The sequence below is a fragment of the Vigna radiata genome, chromosome 8 (genome assembly GCF_000741045.1).
Source record: "Vigna radiata var. radiata cultivar VC1973A chromosome 8, Vradiata_ver6, whole genome shotgun sequence".
Lineage (NCBI taxonomy): Eukaryota > Viridiplantae > Streptophyta > Magnoliopsida > Fabales > Fabaceae > Vigna > Vigna radiata.
The window spans coordinates 38,604,396-38,625,212 of record NC_028358.1 but is presented as its reverse complement, the minus strand read 5'-3'; the positions used below and the strand labels follow the sequence as shown (position 1 = coordinate 38,625,212).

General features: G+C 27.5%; 3 protein-coding genes across 3 annotated transcripts; 1 reads left to right on the top strand and 2 right to left on the bottom strand.

Annotated features, from left to right (window-relative positions):
• Positions 1 to 2,966: 2,966 nt before the first annotated feature.
• Positions 2,967 to 5,685, bottom strand: LOC106771910 (laccase-15-like). The gene is made up of 6 exons (XM_014657955.2): positions 5,575 to 5,685; positions 4,981 to 5,132; positions 4,658 to 4,902; positions 4,429 to 4,557; positions 3,347 to 4,291; positions 2,967 to 3,238 (listed from the first exon to the last, which is right to left on the bottom strand). Exons 1-6 carry the CDS (start codon positions 5,671 to 5,673, stop codon positions 3,108 to 3,110), a joined length of 1,701 nt encoding a protein of 566 aa, XP_014513441.1. The 5' UTR covers positions 5,674 to 5,685; the 3' UTR covers positions 2,967 to 3,107.
• A 6,086-nt stretch (positions 5,686 to 11,771) lies between these two features.
• LOC106770626 (ethylene-responsive transcription factor LEP) lies at positions 11,772 to 12,197 on the top strand. Its single transcript, XM_014656425.1, has one exon. It carries the CDS (start codon positions 11,772 to 11,774, stop codon positions 12,195 to 12,197), a length of 426 nt encoding a protein of 141 aa, XP_014511911.1.
• Positions 12,198 to 16,021: 3,824 nt separating this feature from the next.
• Positions 16,022 to 17,025, bottom strand: LOC106771911. Its single transcript, XM_014657956.2, has 2 exons — positions 16,592 to 17,025; positions 16,022 to 16,381 (listed from the first exon to the last, which is right to left on the bottom strand). The coding sequence occupies exons 1-2, from the start codon at positions 16,793 to 16,795 to the stop codon at positions 16,304 to 16,306; spliced, it is 282 nt and encodes a 93-aa protein (XP_014513442.1). The 5' UTR covers positions 16,796 to 17,025; the 3' UTR covers positions 16,022 to 16,303.
• Positions 17,026 to 20,817: the final 3,792 nt, after the last annotated feature.

The following is a 20,817-nucleotide window of genomic DNA, read 5'->3' as shown; positions in this document are numbered from 1 at the left end:
CACATAATGGATTATGAGATCAATCCAATTTAACTTGATACAATGTTTATGATTTATGTATTGGTTAAACATAAAGTTTAACTTGACTTATTTTAACTTGATCTCATCTTGTCTTAATCACATTTGAGCTCGATTAAGATAGAATTTAGTCAAATTCGAGTTAATATTTGTTTGGTATTACCTAATCCCAACTAGATTTGGCCTGACTTGAATTCAACACAACTTGTTTAAATGTTAGGCCAATCTAACTCACTCAATCTGACATGGGATTGATCCAACTCAGTTTGACACAATTTTGACTTAATGTTTAGACTCAACACAAATCCAATTTGACTTTAATAAAGTTAGTCAATTTATCTAGGACTCAACTAACTTGAACCTAGTTCAACCCAAATTGAACATGAGTCTATCCTATCGTCTGTAACCTAGTTCCAACCAACTCATTTCAATTCAAACAAACTCGACCTTACTTAAACTTGAATTGGCATGATTCAAGTTATGTTGACAACTTAACCTACATGCCAACCTTCATTGGACTTGACATGGGCTGGACCAACTTAGTTCAATTTCAATATAAATCGACACATCTCAACGTTTATCCAATTAAAGTTAGCCTAATTTTAAACTACTTTAAATAAAAAATAAATTTTAAAATTAACAATTTTAACGTCTACTTATTGACCTTCATAAGTTGATCCTAAGGAATTTAGCACATATGGTTTTAAACTTTTTAGTTGTTTGTGTCCATTGTTTACCAATATTAAATATTAAATGTGTATTTTCTTTTAGTGTTAGTGAAAGAGCCAACTGAGCAACACCCCTGTGACACAAGGAAAGACTTGTTGGTTATCTAAGAATAGAATTTTGTGTTATTAATTTTTTTTTTTCTAGACATGCGATGCAGATTTGGATACTCATAAAAAGTAATAAAGTCAAAATAACTCAAAATAATAATATTTTGATTATATTTATTTATTTTTAAATTTGGAATTTTAATTAATATACATTATTATATTATTAAAGTTGTTGCAAAGTAGATGTATTTTAAGAAAGGGGTCTGAAAATATCCTTTTTCTTTAAGAAATAATGTCCTTCCACCAATCCTTTTCTTTTCTTTTTGTCTTTCTGATACCTTCCACGAGTTACTGTACCTGTATATATTTTGTATTATGTGACTAAAATTACACTGACTGTTCAATAATTTTTAGTTATGCACCAATTAATTTAAGAATAGTTCTTGAGGCAATATGGAACATAGAAAATACATTATAAATGGAGATTTTCTAGGTTATAAAAAAATGGAATTAAACAACATTATACCATGGACATTTACTGTAACATTTTTTTTTATGTTCTTTTAAATTATTTAGAAATTACATCAATCATCTGTCATATAAGATTGTTCTGACCATAGTTTTATTAGAATAAATTAGACAATTTTAAATGACGTTGGTAGCACATTTTTTTGTTGGTGAGAGACACGAATCGAGACACTTCCATGATACAAGTGATATGAATCCCAGGTATAATGTCGCTCCTATATGGAAATGAAACGTCAATAAGACATATAGAATGTCACATATCGAAAAGCCACTCCTTTTAAAGTTGTACTAGTTAAAAAATATGCAGAAAATAAGCTGATATGTGCATTTATAAAATGTACAAAAAGTAGAAAAGCCTATCAGATTGGAGATCCGTTGATAGTTCCAAAAGTGTAGATTGAGGAAGGCATGAGACTTTGTTGCACTCGAGGTTGCAAAGGCAGTGCAAGAAAATGTAGAGCAAAGCGTTCTTGAGGCTAGCTAGACAGAAAATGACTTAATAGTAGTGATAATTTGAGTGTTCAGAAATCTGTGTTCATGTATATATCCTCGCATGTAAATGAAACCCAAACATGTGCAATGAAGATCTTAGGATCTATTAAGAATATTATGAGGTATTAAAGAAAGGAGAACAGTAAGTTAGCTTAATATGTTAGAATTTAAGATGAGTATGATTTAGTCTAGCTTATCTTACTAACTTTGTTTGAGTTGATGTACTTTTTTTTTTTGTGATTGAATTTTGTTTTTCTTATGTTTCTTTGTAAAATTATTAGAACTCTTGTGGGAAGTCTTTATTAACTAAAGATAAGATCAATTTATAATATATATAAGTAGGTGCAAACTTCACTTTACAAATTAGTTTTGTGATCTAAGGTGGATTTAAAGTCCATTTCTAACATGGTAGAGTTAATTCGGTCAGATTTTTTGAATTAGAAATTTATACTAAATTCATTTTTTTAATGTAAAATGTAATTTTATTTTAAATAAGTGACATGAATATAAATGAATATTTAGTTTAAAAAATGAGATGTATAATTTTAATAATGATTATTATAAATAATTCAGATTGAATCAAATACTCGTAATGTCCAACCTATTATTCGAATCTGATTTTGCTCTATTTGATTTATCCAACGTTTATCTAATTTAACGTGGATGCTCAAATTTATTTCGAATTTTTCATATTCGGTTGCTACGGATTTATTATTTGGGCCTTAAAAGTGAAAATGATTTTGTAATATGCGATACATTCATGGAAGATTAAGACTAGGGACCAAATTAAAGGATACTATCAACTTTAGAAGTTTATAAAGAACCCAAATGTGCCAAAAATAATAAAACAACAACTAAACACTTTGACAAATGGCAAAGCACGGACAATCTTTTTCTCCAAATTTCTAATACGTCACTTCTTGAAAGATAAGGTAAAACAAATGTGCTTCTTTTATCGACAAAAAAAAATTAATTAAAAATAATATTTGAAATGTCTTATTGTTTATGTGAAAATAATAAAAAATAATTAAAGTTTTTTATATTTATTTGATATTATTTTTATTTATTTTTTACTTTTATTTTTTATTATTTTATTTTATTTTTATATTTTGTGTTAAATAAATATAAAAGTATGTAGCAGTAATATTTGAAAAAATAAATATATTCAAGGTATTAAAAGTGGAGAAACATTAATACTAACTCCCACTTTTAAAGTATTGTTTTTCAGTATCAAAAACACAGAATAAATCAAAGGAGAAAAGATCAATAAACAGAAAATGCCTAGGATGTTCTTCAACATGGGGGCATGTCTGGCGGTGGTGGTGGTAATGTTTCATCTGAAGCCTTTCCATTGTTCACAATAAACACTGTTTCCATGCCCCAAGCTTGGTGGCGTTCTAGATGGCAGTGCATGAACCATACTCCTGTCATTTAAAAGCCACATGAGTTCATGCAATAAAACAGTGTCCGCTAATAAAATTAGAAACGGAAACTAAGAATTATACACACAGAGAGTATCCCACGTCACATACCAGGGTTGCTAGCCACAAACCTAACAGCAGTCCAGCCATTCACCGGCACAATAACTGTGTTCAAATAAGGAGGATCAATGAGATTGAAAGTCACAGGATCCTTGCTTTGATTGAAATTGCCTAACCCATATCCAACGACATGGAAACTGAACCCATGGAGATGCATCGGATGGTCTATCCCTGCAACAACGTTTGTTCCTTGGAATACAATTTCAACCGTTGCACCATAGTTCAACAGGTTAACCCTAGTCGCTCGCTTTGGTATATTCAATGTTAAAGGCAAAAAGTCTGCAGTGAAGTTAAATATAAAGGGTGGAAATCTGGGAAATCCCGTTTTGTATACCCCATTGACATGATAGTAATAGGCTTCCAATATGTTAATGTTGGGGGTATCGAAACTTATGTTGTTCATGCTAGCAGCAAAAATGGTTCCATTTGGTCCCTGGCAGGTTCTGCCACCAGGGCATGGAAAAGTATTGACAGAAACAGTGGTCACTGTTTGGGCTGTGATGTTTGTTGGGACCTGGCGGGGGTATCTCTCAGGTAAGCCTCTCAAGCTTGTAATGAAGTCAAAAGCTGCAGTTGTGTCATTAAAGTTGGGAAGGTAAGGTAATGAAAGAGATGAAGATGGAGTGTAATTGCCACTGTATTCAACTCTAGCAGTGGTTGTGGTGTTATCAAAAGCAACACCAAACCCAGTTGAATATGCCCTTGCCGCCAGATAATAATGATCAGGCTCTTGATTGGCTTGCAACAACACATCCATTGTTTGTCCAGGTGATATGCAAATGTAATCCCTTGTCAATGGCTTGGTGAACGAACCATCAGCACCAACAACGGTGAGATTGTGCTGGGAAACAGAAAAAAACAGAATGAGATTCATTGCCGCGTTAACAACACGGAGATGATAAGTCCTGCCTTGCTCTACACTTAGCTTGAACGTTTCTGCAAATTAAAAGGCATTGAATTTAAAGCCTGACCTCAAAGATACTAACAGTTGAAAGAGGAAACAGATTACACTATGTTTCTGAACATAATTATAGATTGTATCTTATGATTATCATTCTATAATTTGTGAGTACCTGTCATTGAGCAAGGGAAGAGATCCCCAGGTTGACCGTTTATAGTGAGAGCATCAGATATATTTGGAGCTCCTCCAGTTGCAATAGATTGAGTGAAGACCTCGTTTACATCAGTGTTCCACCATTCTCCTGCATATGAATGAAGAAAACATATTGTTCCATTTTCAACCATGTTTTTCCATGCATATATTCTGGCAATTTCGATCAAATCAAAGCAACTTTTTCGTACCAAATATGATGGGAATCTCGGCATGAGGTTGGGGAAAAGGGTAGGGTCTATTCTTGGTTGGATAAACAAAGATAGCCCCATGGACAGTGGCTCTTGCCCAGTCACTATGAGCATGCCACCAAACGGTCCCTTCCTCGAAAGTAAAAACCAACTTTTGTCTGAATTTTCTTCCTGGTTGGATGGGGCACTGAGTGATGTATGCAGGACCATCTGTCCATGGATTCCTTTGTTGCTTCACTCCATGCCTGTGCATAAATCAGTTAGAGTTAGCTATGCATTTGATTAAGCTTTCATCAGAATGCTTAAGATTGGAAACTCAATACCAGTGTAAAGTGATGTTGTAGTTGCCCTTGTTATAAACATTAACAAAGATTGTTTCTCCTCTGTGGACTCTGATAGTTGGTCCTGGAAAATTTCCATTCACAGTCAACATGTTTTTCGTTGAACACAGTCTTGTGTACTGGGCCTCTCTCACCTGCAAGGTAATCAAACTTATCAGTTAATATCCACTGCTTTATTGCTGATTATTTACTAAGATTTATTTCTCAATAAAATCTGTGCTCTATGCATAAGTTACGGATGAATAAATATTACAATGAAAATAATAATACAGTTTAATAAATTTATATATATTCTCAACTATATGATTACAAATTATTATTCATAAATTTTAAAAATAAAGGAAAAATATATCTCAGTCTATAATTATAAGTGGCAACATAAAAAAAGTTTATTTATTTATTAAAAATATTCACCATTTTAACTGATTAATCATGTATTTATGTTATTATGTTATTATATAAAATAACATTTTATTAACAAAGTATTATTTTTCAAAAATATATTCACGTATAAAACAGTTTCACCAATTTCTGGAACAGTAATAGGAAATGATAGGATGTAACGGCGGTACTCACAACAAAAGTGTAAGGAGTCCGTGTTTGGGAACTAAGACCTATGAAGGAGAAACACCACAGAAGTTGGAGGAACAGTTTCTTGCCAAACGACATTTTCATGAAAAAATCCTAACTATATGCTAATAGTTTTTGCTATATATGCGGAACTTGTATCTCGGGATGCAAGATTTAAATAGAGTTAAAACCTTCAAATATTGGTGCAACTTCACTGTCACAAAAGAATCTTCCTAAGGCAATTTGAGCTTAAGAGTTCTTGAAAGCACTGCAACAACAACTTACTTAAAAACCCATAATGAATTACTAATTTAGATGATGCCATAACCACTAATAGTTAAGATGGTTTAATCAAAATTAAAGTTGACTTATTATTTTTAATTCTGACTTTTAGTTATGCATTTATGATTTATACTCTGTATGTAATTTCATGTAGAGGGTAAATGATCCAATTATTTCTCAATTTTCAAGTTTTATATATGTCAATTATTGGTTAAATTCAATAAATAAGTTTAAACTTTCGATTAACTTTAATTGCTTAAATGAGTCGAGATTAAATTTTAAAAAATTTAACATTATCAACTTGTTTATATATTATAAATTTAAATTGGTTATCGACATGTGCCTGCATGATATTTATTATTTTAATTTTATTTATATATAGATAATTAAAAAATATTTATTTAAATATATATATATATATATATATACTTGTTATTCTTCTACTCTGTCCGAGATGACAATAAATTGTTTGACATCACCAATTATTTAGATGAGAAAAAATAATATGTACATGCTTTATATTCATGAGTAAGTTCAATTTTTTGTATTCTAATTATAATCATCATTTTCAATTTTAATAATGATTATTTTTAATTCAAACATTATTGGTAACCACTTGTAATTTCTCTCATTGATCACATTGTTGTACGATTTTACTCATTGAACAAGTACTTCATTAGTACTTCATTGATAAGAACTTCAATTTTATATACTTTCGTCCTTATATAAGTGGATTCTAACTAGTGTGTCTTTTTGCCGTTCATTCAATAAATATATAACATGATGAGAGGCAGCTCATGTGCAAGATAGAAAATGTTGACATGGTTGTTGCTCAAGGTTAGTTAATTTTGTGAATTATAATTGTTTGGTTCGTTTTCTTCTTCAATAATTTATAATTGTGTTGACATATTTGTAATTTAATGAACAAACTGATTCGTATGAATTTGATTACAAAATAATACAATGAATGATAATCACTCTTTATAGTTGTATTCACACTAATAAAAAAAACTTTTTAAATATGTTATTTTGTACTTTTTAAGTCCGTTATTTTGATCAAATAATTAAAAACAAATAATAATTTATCTAAAATTTAAAGGATAACTTTTTTTTATCTTTTTATGTACTAATTAAAATTATTTTCTTTTATCTCATATTTCGACATTTCCAAACCATTACATCTAAATTAAATTATGTACTTCGAATGCTTATACAAAATATATATTATATTTGTGTAATAGTTTAACTAGACTATTTATAATTGTTCACTATTCTGAGTTCTGGCTGTATCTAGATTTTTTTTTTCTTCTATCTAGTATTCATAATTATGTATAAAAAGAAAAAAAAAAAAATAGAGCTGTCAAAATGGGTCACAATCCGCAGGCTAACTCTGCCCATCACGGGTTTAAGCCGGGTTGGGTTTGAAAAAATTGTATTTTTTTTGTGCGGGTCAGATTTCAACCCAGCTCATTTAAACCCGGCTCATGCGGAACCCGTGGTGGACTGGGTTGGCCCACCAACCCACCTACCTAAATTTATTTTATTAAAATTTAATTTTAATTTTATAAAAAATATATTAATTATTTTTTTCCTTGAAAAAATTATTTAGGTTCTCTATTTTAAAAAATAATTAAACATCCATGTTGGGAGTGAAATTTGTTTAGGTTTGAATTATAGAAACTTTGTAATTATTTTTATTTTTAAAAAATTGTAATTAAGTGGGCCAGCGGATTCAAATTTTTTTAGCTCACTGAGTGACCAACCCATGGTGGACCGAACTGGGTCGAGCCGGGTTAAACATTTTGACAGCTCTACAAAAAAGTATTAAAAAAATTAAATAAGTGCAAAATTGTAGCATATACTATTTTTTTTTTAAATAATAGGTTACAATTATTACAAGAATCGTAGTTTATTTTTTGTAGTTTTTTAAAAGGATCTTTCAAATTATAATAGACTATGGTTTATACAAAAATTGTAATTTTTTTTTTGTTAATGATAATAGGCTACAGTTATACGTAGGAATTAGGAATTGTAGCCTATTTAAAATTGTAGACTACCATTTAAAATTTTTTAGAATATGGTATGATATATTATGGTTTTTTAACGTCCAAAATAATCGTAGTATAATATATTTGTGACAACAGTGCTTTAACGTGTATCGCTTAAAGGTTCCAAATCATTCACTTCATCAAAACACACAGTAGGACGAGATCGTATAAGAAAAAAGAGGAAAAAAATGGTATTGTAAAATAGAAAATTGTTTAGATCATATAAAATGGGAAAGGAAAAATAGGAATTGAAAAAAAGAAGAAAAAAAATTGAGATCACGGAAGAAGAAAGAGAGAAATACAAGAGATAATTGCATTGTTCTATTATTTCTTAATCTGATTTCGAGTTCGTATTATGCATTCATTGGTTTTTTTGGGTAGAAGAACGGAGCCAAAATTAATTTCTATTTTTTTAAGAAGTATTACTTGGGCAATTTGTGCTGAAGAGTTATTGAAAGCACTGCAACAACAACTTGCTTAAAACCCCATAATAAATTACTAATTTAGATGATGCTATAAGTTAAGATGGTTTAATCAAAATAAAAGTTGACTGTTTTAATGTTATTTTTAGTTCTGAACTTTCATTATGGATATTATGATTTATACTTTGTATGTACTTTCTTGTAGAAAATAAATGATCCAATTATTTCTCAATTATTCAACTTTTATATGTTAATTACTGGTTAAATTAAATAAATAATGTAAACTTTCCATTAAGTTTAGTTGTTTAAATGAGCAGAGTATAAATTTTAAATAATTTAGATTATGAATAATCAAATAACTTGCTTATATATATAAAAAAATTATATAGTTTATGTTTATTGATACACCTATTTTAACATTCAAGTTTTATTAATTAATATCGGTTGCATTTGTATAAAATAATTACATTTTTAATGTCTGAAGAACTTTTCTAAGAAAAATAAGGTTTATAGATATTTTATATTAGTATATTAGTATTAAAATGATTTTAAGACGATGTATTAATAAAAGTTTAAAAATAATTTAAGAAATTTTCACAAAAATATTAGTCAAACTCTAAATGAAATAAAAAATTATCAAATTTAAGTCTAGTATTTATCTAACAAGTCAAATGTAAGCTTCTAATTAAACTAGATTGAATAAATAAATCAATTTTGAATAATTATTTGTTTTTAATAAATCTAAACTTTATGAAATTGAATTGTCTCTCAACTATATCCACACGATATTGCAGTCGAAAAGATTAAATGTTTTCCCCTGACGTGGCCATATATGGATGTCTGGACAGAATATTCTATATTTTGATTCATCTTTCAAATATTTAGATAACTAAACTAACTTTTCAATTTAAATGGTTGGACTATAAAAGTTAGTTGATATGTCAAAGTTGAATTAATTATATTTAATATGAGTATATTTGAAATGTTTTATTGTAGTAAATATCTTATATTATTCTTATTCAATCATTTGATAAAAAATAAGTATATTGTATCACTCTTTAATTTTTAACTAATCAATCATATTTTAAAAATATAATTATAAGGATGGATGATTTATTTATATGTAAAAACTTTTTTATCGAACACCCCATAAAATAAATTAATACAAATGTGCATTAAGATGAGCTCTTTTTTACTCAAACAATAATAGCAAATATATATATATATATATATATATATATATATATATATATATATATATATATATATATATATATACATACACGGCATATTTTTATTAGCATCTAAAATATATAAATTTTTATTTAAAAATATTTAATAAATAGGCATACAGGTCTCAACCTCAACCTGTATCTTGAATGGTTGGATAGTTTGTGTACATAAATTCGTCCACTCAACCTGAAAAGGGAACATATTATAAAGTCTACATAAATGTTTGCAAATTATTTTGCAACAACTATATATTATTGCAATTAAAAATTAAAAACCTATTTAACTTTACATTTATAGTAAAAATTACTATGAATTTCAACATTTCAAATATACAAACATGCTAACATTTATCAAATATTTGTTATTTTTTTTACTGAAAAATAAACAATTAAAGGATACAAAACATAGCAAACAACACCAAATCCAAGATAAAAATTTCATTCAATTGTTATTTAATATCAAGATGGATTGTGTTTGCTGACTTATGTTAACATTGTTTTGAATATGCCAATAAAATAAATGTTTTTTGTTTTTCATTTTGTGCATAAAAAATTGGAATTGGTTTTCACTTTTCATGGTCATGTCAATTCTCGCGGCACCAGATGTATTTAAACCTTTGATCATCCAAACTCTGGTTGATTCTAAAATTAATAAATTAAATTTGTAGTATATTTTTATGAACTATTTTATGTTCCACTTGTACAAAATTACTTATTAACTACAATTGCATTAACTGGATAATTATGTTGATTATTTAAATTCCTGAACTATAAATATATGATTTTGTGCCAAATAAATACATATTAATTTAGCATATTAAATTTTATTATGTTCTTGATTCTTATTAGCAAGATATATGTGAGTCTCCACCCTATGTATTATTTAGCCTACAGTGTTCAAACAAACTAATTTTAAAGAGCAAATTCTTACAATATAGTTTGCATCAAAAGCTTGCTAATTTTTATTTTTATTTTTTCTTGAAGACAGTGTTTAGCAATTTTAGGCGTCTAATTTTCCAACTTTAATGGCTTAATTATAAGATCATCACGCGTGGTTAATATTAAACAAAATAAAATTTATCTTTTATGTGTACAAATGGCTCATTTGATAAACAAATCTAACTCCGTTTAGATCAACAAAACAAATAATGGACTATAAAATTATTCCTTTACATTCTCTAAGAAAATATAGAATAGATATATTAATTATTGGGTCTGATAAGGGAGAGGTTTACCGGAGAGACACGTATCAATTAAATCTTAGTTTAATCAGATAAAGAATTGACATCACTCTCTATCTAAAACCTTAAGACAATAGATTAATAAATATTTTATTTTTATATAATAATATTCTATTTTCTTACTTTTATCTAATATGAAACTTAAACTCACACTTAAATTCTCAACAATATTAACGAGAGATTAATGAACAACTAAGCAATGATTAACAAATAATAAACAAAAATTGTAAAACTACAACCATTAATCATGTAATCTTGATACAAACTCAATCAATTTTATATAAAACATAAACTATTAAAAATATATAATAACAACTCCATTTTCCATTACGAAGATACAAAATACATTATGTTTTCTGCCTGCCAAAGAAGTCATGATCCACTTTTCAAACATAAACCACTAGTTCAACTTTCCACAAACACAAACCACAAAATCATGCAGGCATGACAAAAGGATCCTGTTTTTTATTGTATATATTGGCAACAAGATGGGACAGTTTTAATTAACCAGTTTTTCTTAAAAAAAAAAACAACTAATTAAATTTGTATAAATTAATTCTTCAATAATCAATATAGCAAGAACAACCAGAAAGATTAATTGACAAAAGCTGACAATAAATCAGCAGTTGCAGTGATTTACGCATTATGCTGACTCTGATAATGTCATATGCGAGGAAATCAGGGAAACGAAGAAGATAGAGTCATCAGAGAAAGAAATTAGCAGTTAATTCTATATTATATATTCCATGATAGTTATATATTGCTTCTTACCTGCCCCACTCCACCCATTATTATATCATATTAACACATAATATTCTTTCTTCTATCATCATTCATTGTTCCATTTTCCACATAAATTTCACCAATTAAACTATAACCTTCTCAATCATTCTATTTATATATACCTTAATTACTATCAGTTATGTAGACAAATTCAACTGCATCTTTTCTTCTGAAACAGCTTCTACGACCAAGCCAATGGAAGATGTTCCTTCAATGATTTACAAAAACCCCATTAGGAGAAACTCTAGGCGATCTACAATGTATCTGGGCGTGAGAAAAAGGCCATGGGGAAGATATGCAGCTGAGATTAGGAACCCTTATACCAAAGAGAGACACTGGCTTGGCACATTTGACACTGCTGAAGAGGCTGCTATAGCCTATGATCTTTCATCTATCAACATTTCTGGTATCAATGCTCGAACCAATTTTCATTACCCTTTTCTGTCTCTTCCACCACCACCTATCTCATTGCCTCCTCCACCGCCGCCGCCTACCCCGGAGCTGCATCAAAGTGTTGGAGTTTGTCCGGAGATGAACTCTGCTTTCGATGGCGATGATGAATCTCTGGTTATTGCTTCCATTTTGCAAAGCTTTTCTAACTCTGGTAACTGTTCTTTTTAGTTTTTGATTCCAATGAGACCTGAGAAAAGATTATAATCAGCATTTGTTATTACTTTATGGTTTCTACACTAAAATTTCTACGTATGCAATTGCCTGCAGTGAACCGCTATTTAGTCTGGTTGATGAATATTCAAGTAAATGAAGAAAAAACCCAAATACTGACTTACATTTCCATATTACATATGAAATAATTTGATGGAATTCTGTTGGAAATAAAATTTTAACTTCTATAGTCCATGTTAAATTTAAAAGGTAGAGACTAAACAAATTTAAAATGGCAAAATTAAAATGTTATAGAAGTGATTTTCTATTTTGATTTACACTTTTTTTTTTTATTTTATCGTTTACCATTTTTACCTTTTATTTAACTTTTTTTTTTCAATTTAAATGTTCTTTTTAATTTAACCACTTTTTAAAGCTAAAATAAAGATTTATTACAAATAAAATTATAAAGAATATTTATTTTTATTTTTACAATTATAATAATAATAATTTATTGTTTTTATTATAAAAAAAGTAAACACACGTCACTAATATGTATTAAAAAAGAAAATGAATGGTAAAAAGGAGAAAGCAAATTTGTATCACTTTAGAAATTAATGGGGTAATTAAACCTTATTATCTTTTTAGAATATAAAACACTCTTTTTGCTTTTATTATTTTTTACTTTGATTCAAATTAAATTGTTTTTATTGTTTAAGGTTACTGTGAAGTTTCTCTATTATGCTTAATATTGATGACTCATTGCATATCACGTCATGTCATATTTGCACGATTAAATTAAGAACGTAGTTATTGAAATGGTTAACAATAAAACGATAATTTTGTACACAATAAAAGTAAACAAAAATAATACATTTTTGGAGATTTTGACAAAAAGTAACATTTTAAAAAATTGGTAACTAATGGATAATAATTTAAAGAATTTATGTTCTCTTTACTTCTATAAATTTACTCTTTGGAGAATATGGAAAGGAGAATATTTTTTATGTTTATTTTAATGAATTTGAGAGTGTATGTGAGAGATGATTGGAAAGATAATGGAAATCAAGAGTCTTTTATGGGAAGAGAAGATGCCAATGGACTTACTATTTGTTTTTGATGTTTTTACAAAAATACCTTCACACTTTTTAAAAATTTCATGCAATTGGTATATTTTAAGTATTATGACAGGGTAACAATTTTTTTTATAATAAATTATTTATCATATTAGTTTGTATATTTGAAATGAATGAATTACGAACTATCACACAAATGTTGTTATAAAAAAAATTGTTAAAAAACATTTTTTATATTTTAATGTACATATATGTCTATCATGTTCAAATTCGTTTCTTTTATTATTTTATCATATAGTAATGCACATTTTATAGCTAAAATCTTATCAATAATATTTAATATTTAGTTTAATAATAATAATAATAATGACATAAAAGTAATCTAACATTTTAGTTTATTAAAATATTTTTATTATTTTATAACATTCATTAAATCCTGGAAAAAGTTTGTTTGAACGTCTCAAAAAGAAACATATTTATTTAACACGATGTTTAACAATATAATAATATAATTATAATTTTAAATTAAAAAATAATATAATTATAATTAAAATATTATTATTTTTTTGCGTTATATGAATGTTTTTGTTATTTTTCGGATGTGAAATTATCAGTGTCCTTAAATCTTTATAAACTTTTACAAACTTTATTTTCTAATCTACCCACTTTCATCTCTAAACTATTTAAATAAAAATACAAAAATTTATTTTCAATTTCATTTAGGTTTAATACTTCCATTGGTCTTCATATTTGTGTGCAAATCTTAGTTTGGTCCTCAAATTTTGAACTGTCTCAATTAAGTCATAATTTTTGTAAAAAGGCACGCATTTTACTCTAACCGTTAATTTGTCTCAAACGGTGTTAATGGATGCTGAGATGATTTTTTTATTTTAGGCTTAATCCCTCTCTTGGTCCTTATGTTTGTGTGAAAATCTCAGTTCGGTCCTCAAGTTTTGAACTGTCTCAATTGGGTCATAATTTTTGAACTGTCGACAACGGCGACATTTTTTAGTTTGAGAGGGAGAAAAGGTGTGAGTCGGGGGGTTTGAGGGTTTGAGGGTGGAGGAATGAGTGAAATGTGATCGGTGATTGGAAGGAAAAAGAAATACCATAGCCACGTGGATTTAATGATTTTAAAACATAAAAAAAAATACAGCTCAGTTCAAAGTTAATGTCGTCTCAATACACTTAACGGTTGGGGTAAAATGTTGTAAAATATTTGCATTTCATAAGGACTTGAGGAAAAAGTGTGATAAGTGATTCGAAGGAAAAAAAAAAGACCATAGCAACGTGGATTTAATGATTTTAAAACATAAAAAAAAATTACAGCTCAGTTCAAAGTTAATGTCGTCTCAATACACTTAATGGTTGGGGTAAAGTGTTGTAAAATGTTTGCATTTCATAAGGACTTGAGGACCGAACTGAGATTTTCACACAAACATAAGGACCAAGGGAGGAATTAAGCCTAAAATAAAAAATTCATCTCAGTATCAATAATTAACGTCGTATAACTTAATGGTTAGACTAAAATGTGTGCATTTTTACAAAAATTATGACCCAATTGAGACAGTTCAAAACTTGAGGACCAAACTCAGATTGACATACAAATATGAGGACTAATGGAGGTATTAAACCTTTCATTTATTCTTTCTTTTTCAAACTCCTGAAATACACTCTTAAAATATATATATATATATATATATATATGAAATTACAATGTAGATTTTAGGTAAAATAGAAGAAAAGTAAAATACTATCGTAATTCATCATCAATTGTTAGTTAAATAGGTGGAAAAAAAATGGATGAATTAGGCTAATGTTAAAAATAAAGGTGATTAATGGTAACTATAGATATATGATAAAAACTAATATAAAAAAAAAAAGTTTAAGCAGAGTATGAAAGTGACTTTTTAAGTTAAATTGTCGAAAATGATAAGGAAAAAATGTTGTGGATAATGATTGATATGAATGATTTTTTTTTTTTCACGTGGGCTATATTTATTTATCAATCAATGTTAATTATATGCCTAAATATCTTTTTGTAAACGTTCTTTTTTATATTAGAAATTGTAAATATATTATTCTATTATTTTTAATCTCTAAATATATATTATTTTATTTTTGTCCCTATAACTATTATTGTTTAACGTTAGTCTTTGTATATATTATTGTCATTTTAAATATTTAATAACTAATTTATTACTCTGACGCTTTTGATGCCATATTGTATTGTTTTATGACATAGTACGTTATTTGTTATTAAAAAAATTATTTTTAACATACTTAAATTTTTTATATTCATTTGATATTATCTTTACTTACTTTTTATTTTTTAATTTTTTAAAAAACTATAAAATTTTACATTTTTTAAGACTATTCTACCTTTATATTCTATGTTAAATGAATGTAAAAATGTATCATGATATTATTATTTTGTTAGTACGATATTATTATTTTGTTAGTACGATGTTCAAGTTAAACTGGAAAAATTAACAATGGATATACTAAAATTTTAAGAAAAATGAGAAAGAATAAAATTAAAATACTCTGTTTTATGGAATTAAATAATGCATGGTCCATCCAGCTCCTTGTTTGACCACCACCTACTGTAACTTGAGCCATTATTGAATGCATCGTCTTCTGTTTAGGCCTTTCTCTTTGTCGGAAGAATAATGTGGCATAATTTATAATATTATATATATTAAAGTTGACATAGAAAATAAGAAAATTAAGGCAGCAAATATACTGATATGAAGATACAGGTGAGACCTTCTGTATATCTGAACATCATTTAATTCCCACACACATACAATACAATAACTCTATGTAAAAATGGTAAAGTAGATGCAAGATCGAGCAAATCTATGATAACTTGCTTCGTTTTGAGAAGGAAAACATCTTTTTATTTATGCAGAAGGCCTGGTACTAGCTAGAGCTACCCTTAAAAGTTCCTGCAGAAAAAGTAACTCTTTGATAATTAACCCGATTACTATAGTTAAAATGCAAAGATTTTGATATCTAGAAAAGAAAAAAGTTAAATGGCATATATTAATTATGCTGAGGGCCGGGTCCATGGGTGATTGGAGACCTTCGACTACCATCACGCCTTGCAATTAAACCTACATTCTGCATAACATATTTCCAGATTTTCGTCACAAACAACATATATGTTGAACATTCACCTTATAAAATGTAAAAGTTTTGCTTTTTTTTCTCAACGATCTTCTTCTGTGGTCTATACAAAAGCATATAGTAGTATGTATGTTTGCTTTGCTGCTGATAAATAAAAACAAACAAAACATGTATTTTTACAGAGAGAGAGAGAGAGAGACATACAATTAGAGATGGTGGATCTGCAGCATCTAGAGATGTTTGAGTGTTTGTTGGAGAGTTTATAGTAGGATCTGCAGCAGCATGAATTTGTGGCGATGAGTTTCTCTCAATACCTAGACACTTGAAAAATGCCCTGAGTACTTGATGAAGAAAAGAGCATGGATGGTAGACATAGAATGTGGGTGTTCTCTCTTCTTCCTCTTCCATTCTCTTCTGCCTTAACTTCTTCTGCGTCTCTCAATTTTAATATACTTCTGTCAGCTCATAAATGCATCCTTCCAAAAAGCTTCTGATTTTGATTCTTTATTGTTCATATTTCATAAATAGTATTTAGATTGGTGAAAGTCTGTGACATGGCAATAAAATGCATTCAAGAGTTACGAAAAAAAGCACAGTACCTACTGCATACTGCACTGAGCATTAACTGAGCGAAAGCAATTGTATGTATCTTCTTGTCCTTATTGCACCTAACCTTCTGATATAAAAAACTGGTCATGGAAAGTATTTGATGACCGAACGTTGTTTCGTAAAACTTCTTTTCTATTTTTAACAAAAATATTCAACCAGATACTTTACTCCCATAGGAAAGAAAATGATATTTTGACACCATTTTGACACTGCACACGTGTCAAAATGTGATTGGACGATTTCAAATTAAAAAAATAAACTTTGGTTTTTTTCTTTCAAATATATCCTTGTCTCAACTTTTTTTAATTTGAAATCGTCCAATCACATCTTAACACGTGTACAGTGTCAAAATAGTGTCAAAAAATATTATCAAAATATCATTTTCCATATGGGAATCACTTAATTTCTACATTTTTCATATATTAAAATAATTAATGTTCAAAATACTTAATTGATATTATACAATAAGTCATCGCCAAAATATTAAAGCTCACGTATTATACAAGAAGACACCAGAAGATATTAGACCTTTGAAACTTTTTCGTACCAGGAAATTTGTAAATTTTTATCGTTAAAATATTTATTTAGTTGTTATTTATGTTTAGTTGTGTTAATTTAGTTTTAATATTCTTTTTAATAAAATTTAAGTTTCTTCAATTTTATTTAATTTAATCTTTTTTTATTAATATTTTTATTAAAATATTTCTAATGTAATATTAGAGTTGATTTAATATTAGAATAAAAATTTTAAAAGTGGAGTCTAAATTTAAAATTTTAAAAGATTAAAAAAACAAATTATTTAATATTTTATGTGATTTGGAGGTTGAAAATCAATTAAATAGTTTAATCTAAAAATTAATGTAACATTTATATACAAATTACATTTGGTCTTAAGAAGAAAAGCTTGTATACTTTCATGTAGAAGATTGGTGTGAGTAGAAGTTATAAAATATTAACCCAAAAATAAAATTTTACTAAAGGTAAAACAAGAATGTGGGAGGTGAAGAAGGAATAAACACCTCGCAATTGTTTAATAACCTCTTTGAGCTTATATTAACTTGAGTTGAAACGAGGACGGTTACTTCCTATACCACTCATTTGAAATTCATTAAAATTTTTGAGAATTCCATTTTCAAAATTTATTTTCGAAAAATTCCTTAACGGATTTTTACATCCGTTGAAGAAAAAAAAGTGAGAATGTGGGATTTTTTAAATATAAATGATAGTTTTAGAATTTTTTATAAAATGTGGTGATACACCAAGCAATGTGAGGTGGTGTAGGGAAATGAGACAAGCCCTTCTGAAAGGTTTTGAAAGTTATCTTCCTTTTTTGCATTGTTAGATTGTTCTGAAAATGTTAGGTTTTTTCTTCCTGCACTTTATTATTACTAACTGTAACCCCATACTGATAAAAATAAAAATATTAAAATATTTTTTTCTTCGTACCATTAATCGCCATTGTGTCATGGTCACTGCACTTCTATTTTCCACTGCGCTCTTTAAGAGGAAAATGAAGAAAGAAAGAGCTCATTTTGAAAAGAAAAAAAAAAATAAGAAACCCAATTAGAACCGATTCAGATTAACATAAGCATCTCTGGCACGACATGGATGATGGCGGCGATTTCTCCGATCAACGTCGTTGTAGCTGCGGTGGTGGGATTTTAAAAAATGAATTTGGGTCAGGCCCAAAAATAGAAAGAAGGAAATGGTGGATGTTGAAAAGGCAAAAGGCTTTTTTTGATGGGCCCCTCAGACGAATGTCTGGTGAATGCGACCATTTGGTTTTTTGTATACAAGAACGAAACATTATTTATTTGCAATGCATGAAGTTGGAAAGGAAAAAAAAAATAAAGAAAAATTAAAAAAGTGGCACACGTGGGAGTGGGAAAGTACCTCTCTACCAAATCAAGCACTTTCATAAAAGTCCAAAGTTAGTGGATTTGGATATTATTATTATTATTATTATTATTATTATTATTATTATTATTATTATTATTATTTGGTTTGGAATTAAATTGGATGTAGTTAAAGAAAAAAAATTGATGGATGGGTACATCTTATGTAACTACGAAAATGTCTCTTTCTTTCAATACCACAAACTTTTCACCTTTCTCATTGTCCTCTTTGCTGGAAACACTTTTTTATTTCTTTTTTCAATTTTATACACTCCTAATTAAATTTAATACATCTTAAATATAAAACATTCACAAACTTCAAAATTAAATGAGTGTAATCTTAGTTGGGCAATCTATAAAAAGAAAAGCAGTCACTCTCAATTAATTAATTATTGATTAATGAATCTTAATAATGGTTTTTATTGGTTGCCATCAAGGTTGCTTTTAACTAACACCTCTCTCTCCTCTAAGAAAACTACTTCTGCAATCATTAATTTCATTACAATCCATCCTAATTTTTCTTTAATATGTTTCTCAATTTAAACTTTATCAACATTTCTAACTCATGCCTTAAACTATATTTTTTTCTCTCCATTATTTGCATAATTAATCATTTTGAAAATGTTTTATGTAAAATATGTAAATAACTATAATCATATATAAATGGGAAATTAAATTTCAAATTCCATAACTTTTAAAATTCGACAGGAATTTAATTTTTTTTCACATCTATCAAAAAAGAAAAAAAAAATAAACATCAAATATCGTTGTTGTTCAAACTTATTTAGAATTTTATGTGTAGTTCAAATGTTAAATATATGTAAAATTACTTGTTTATGGCTTATATTTAATTTTATAAAGTTATAATAATATATTTCTTTTATACTTTATAAAATATTATTTTAATAATCTTTATTCAAGCATAGATACATTATTAAATATTGACTTATTACCTTAATTGATAAAATAATTGATCCAATTTTAAGACAGCGAGGAAGTGTGTATTGATATTTGTCGTTCTCATTATGGGGCTTTAGCTGTCAACTAACATCATAATGTTTTCAGAGCTTATTTTATGATTTAATAGTGAAAATATATAATTATTATTATCTAATTAGTAATACTTATACACAGGTTTAACATAATTGCTACAAACGTTACTAAATTATTAGCATAATTTGTGATTAATTAATTCTGAAAAGTTCTAATGTTTTTTTAATTAAATTTATACTTTTATTCCGTGATTTTTGGGACGTTCCCGTACATGGGATTTACTATTTAGTGTGTGATTTTATTCATTATTCTATTTAGTTAGTGTTCATCAAGTTACGGCAACCTAATAATAAAAATATAATATGCCCTGTACTATTTTTAAATCCTCTAGTTAATTTTCATAAAATATAATTATTGTTCCATTTTTCTTTTAAAACATGTTTAGGGGTGGGCAAATCGAACTGCACTGCTAAAAACTGAACTGAACTAAACTATACTAAATTACAATATGAATTGAACTGAACTATTAACTGAATTGTAAACTACACTAACTGAACNATTAACTGAACTGTAAACTGTACTAACTGAACTAAACTATTAACTGAATTGTAAATTACAGAACTGTTAACTAAATTGTAAACTACACTTATTTTAACTAAACTACAATATAAACTGAACTGAACTAGTAACTATACTAATTTTAAACTGAATTNTACTAATTTTTAAACTAAATANTATAANAATACATATTCTTTTTAATTGAAATTTATTTTAATATTTATTTTATTTTATTCATAAGTGTCTAATAAATTGATTTTTAATTATTTAATATTATTATTTTCTATTTTATTTATATTTTTTTTATTATTAAAAATTATTTTATTTTTTATTTATTTATTTGTTTTATTAATAATATATATATATATATTTAAA

Excerpts from the sequence above, each read along its gene's own strand:
- LOC106771910 (XM_014657955.2), bottom strand. The coding sequence starts at position 5,673 with ATGAAAATGTCGTTTGGCAAGAAACTGTTCCTCCAACTTCTGTGGTGT. Across the intron at positions 5,133-5,574 it reads GGACTCCTTACACTTTTGTT|GTGAGAGAGGCCCAGTACAC; the intron begins GTGAGTACCGCC and ends ATTACCTTGCAG. Across the intron at positions 4,292-4,428 it reads CTTCCCTTGCTCAATGACAG|AAACGTTCAAGCTAAGTGTA; the intron begins GTACTCACAAAT and ends TTTAATTTGCAG.
- LOC106770626 (XM_014656425.1), top strand. The coding sequence starts at position 11,772 with ATGGAAGATGTTCCTTCAATGATTTACAAAAACCCCATTAGGAGAAAC.
- LOC106771911 (XM_014657956.2), bottom strand. The coding sequence starts at position 16,795 with ATGGAAGAGGAAGAAGAGAGAACACCCACATTCTATGTCTACCATCCA. Across the intron at positions 16,382-16,591 it reads CAGATCCACCATCTCTAATT|AATGTAGGTTTAATTGCAAG; the intron begins GTATGTCTCTCT and ends TATGTTATGCAG.